This window comes from Helianthus annuus, chromosome 10 (genome assembly GCF_002127325.2).
Source record: "Helianthus annuus cultivar XRQ/B chromosome 10, HanXRQr2.0-SUNRISE, whole genome shotgun sequence".
NCBI classification, from domain to species: domain Eukaryota; kingdom Viridiplantae; phylum Streptophyta; class Magnoliopsida; order Asterales; family Asteraceae; genus Helianthus; species Helianthus annuus.
In genome coordinates this window covers 106,474,603-106,477,233 of record NC_035442.2, presented here as the reverse complement: position 1 = coordinate 106,477,233, position 2,631 = coordinate 106,474,603, and the positions used below count along the sequence as shown (strand labels likewise).

At 35.2% G+C, this 2,631-nt stretch overlaps 1 protein-coding gene across 1 annotated transcript; it reads right to left on the bottom strand.

Annotated features, from left to right (window-relative positions):
* Positions 1 to 337: 337 nt before the first annotated feature.
* Positions 338 to 1,967, bottom strand: LOC110882218. The gene is made up of 6 exons (XM_022130296.2): positions 1,578 to 1,967; positions 1,419 to 1,493; positions 1,000 to 1,269; positions 755 to 928; positions 586 to 671; positions 338 to 491 (listed from the first exon to the last, which is right to left on the bottom strand). Exons 1-6 carry the CDS (start codon positions 1,965 to 1,967, stop codon positions 338 to 340), a joined length of 1,149 nt encoding a protein of 382 aa, XP_021985988.2.
* Positions 1,968 to 2,631: the final 664 nt, after the last annotated feature.

Here is a 2,631-nt window from a genome sequence, read left to right as displayed (position 1 = left end):
AGGAATACTTGTCATTGGTAATGGAGGATATAACATGTGTAATAAAGGTGCAAGTGACACATATATATATACATATAAAGGCTAGTAGAAAAATATTTAATGTTTTTAAACCAAAAAAATACAATTACATTTCTAATACGGGATCATCATCATCACCAAGGTTGTTGTCATTTGTTGTATCTGGTAACACAGAATCATAAAATAGTAAAGCAAGTTGACGTCGCATACGTTCCGCTGTTTTTTGAGTATCTTTATCATCGTTCAACGGTTTTTTATTTATCAACCTATCAAGAAATATGCAAACCCAAACCCCACAGTCTCCCAAAAATCCGGACTGCTAAGGAGCATCGGTTTCATAAATAACTCGGAAAGGGTAAGTTAACGGTAATGGTCTGTGGGCATTGTAACCATGAATTCGTAGCCAGTGGTCAAACACAAAATTTATATGACACACCACATCCGTTCTTTCCTTTTCGAAAGCATTTAAAAGGCTGAAAGATCAACAAATTAACACAGTTAGTAACATGTATGTTGGAATACTAATAAGTTAACCTATATAATTAGTAAGTTAAATCTGCCTAATACCTGTCGTATATCGTTAGCGTGTAATTGAGCAGGTTGAAAACGCCTAAAAACCAGTGAGCACCTTCTATATACAACGGTACGTAAACCTATATAATTAGTAAGCAAAATATTAAATTAATTCAATACGAAATACATTTATTCAGTAATTAATAAGTTCGTTCAACATTACCTCGTCAACAGTATGTATTGATGGAAAAGGGTCAACCTGCCCAGTAAAGTAACCTTTACAGGTATGGTCGACGGCCGTGTACCGAAAATAATTTTGAAAATATGGGGGTAGAATACTCCACCGATCACTTTCATTTCTTGAATGATACATGTGGATCATCCACCCAAATATATGCTGTTAAACATTCTAAAGTTAATTTGAATACAATATACAAAAAAAATATAAATTATTTTTTTATTACTTACATCATCGCTTAACCAGCCGCGATCGTCCATGCCCAGCAATGACTCCCAAAAATTTGGACCGACAGAATTCCCCGCTAGTAGGGAAAGATGTTTACTGCCGCAATTTGGATACAAGTGCTTGATGAATTCAATTTGTCTATCCTCGTTTCTTAACCTTTTGGCTTTTCTATCTTTCAATCTTTTGTAAGCCACATACGGGGATAGCACAGCTGCTGCGGGCTTTACAAGCCTTTCGGATCGTCTCAGTTTGATTATTTCAGGATCCTCATTCTACAAATATTGTATATATGTATTAATTTCACTTTCTAAAAAATAATTTCATTAACTTTCATTTACACAATTTATACTACATTTTTTTAAATTTATACTAGTAATAAAAAATGATAAGTAATTAAAATAAATAGATTGGAAAAACTTACAAAATCTTCATTCACCATCGGGCTCATAAAGACGTGGTAGGCGTTATCGTAATTGATAAATGAATCGGCAACAGCCTACAAGAAAAGCATGACAGGTAAATTAACAGTTATTGGTGGATATTGTTATTATAAAAAAAATTTATTAATAAAACACCTTACATTATCACTCTGAGTGTGTGCCTCTTCTTTTGGTGTTCGTACGGTCACCGGAGTCCTGACCGTTTTTTGCTTTGGAGAACATCGATATGATTGAGAAAACTCTCCCATGAACATATTGGTAAGTCTCCGGTTGTTCTCTAGCAGCCTCTCGTCCAAGACTGATTTAAACTGTAAAATCAGGTCATTCTCGTAATTTGATCGAAACGGCGGCGTGGGGGGAACAAAATTCTGTTGTGGAATCTCATCTCGATCCGTTGCCGGATTATAACCTTCATTCGTCCCATCGGGACCAAACAGAGCCCCCATTACAGACGCAAGCTGTTCTTGTGTGACGACACCTGGGGCGGCCTGCATTTCTGGTTGATTTTGACCTGTGAATCCTGTGGGCATTTGAATTGGTATTTATGTGTGCATTTGAATGGGTATTTCTGTGGCCCTTTCAACCGGAATCTCGCCCGGCATTGCACTGGCATACATCCGACGTTCAGCGTCTAAATAATCTGAACTAGACAAATACCACGCGCTTTCCAACTCATGTTGAGTAGGCAATATAACCAAAGACGGCCTAAATTCACGTTTCTGCAAAATGTTTCAAAAAAATCCCCAATTAGTAATATATATTAATATAAACAATAAAAAAGTGTATATTTATTTTTTAAATATATTTAAAAATAAAATGTATTACGTTTGCAGCTGTTTGTAGCAATGAATCGACACTGCTCCTCATAAACTTCTTGCCTTCTTTCCATCCCAAAAATCTTGGAATCGTCTCACACTGATACCATTCCCTTGAATTCTTAAAATGAGGAAAAGTCTCTAACACCCACATCTACACAAGAGAATTTATTTAAGGGTTATTTATATTTAATTTTATATGTTTTCAAAAATAACTATATTAATAAACATTTACGGGTACCTTGAACGGCCACACAAATCCAGCTAAAGAAAAACCTTTAGCTTCATCCATTTTCCGATTGCACAAATTGTATATAGCATTATAAGTACTTTCCCAAAAATAATTACCCCATGGATATTGTCTGAATTCTTCTAAGTT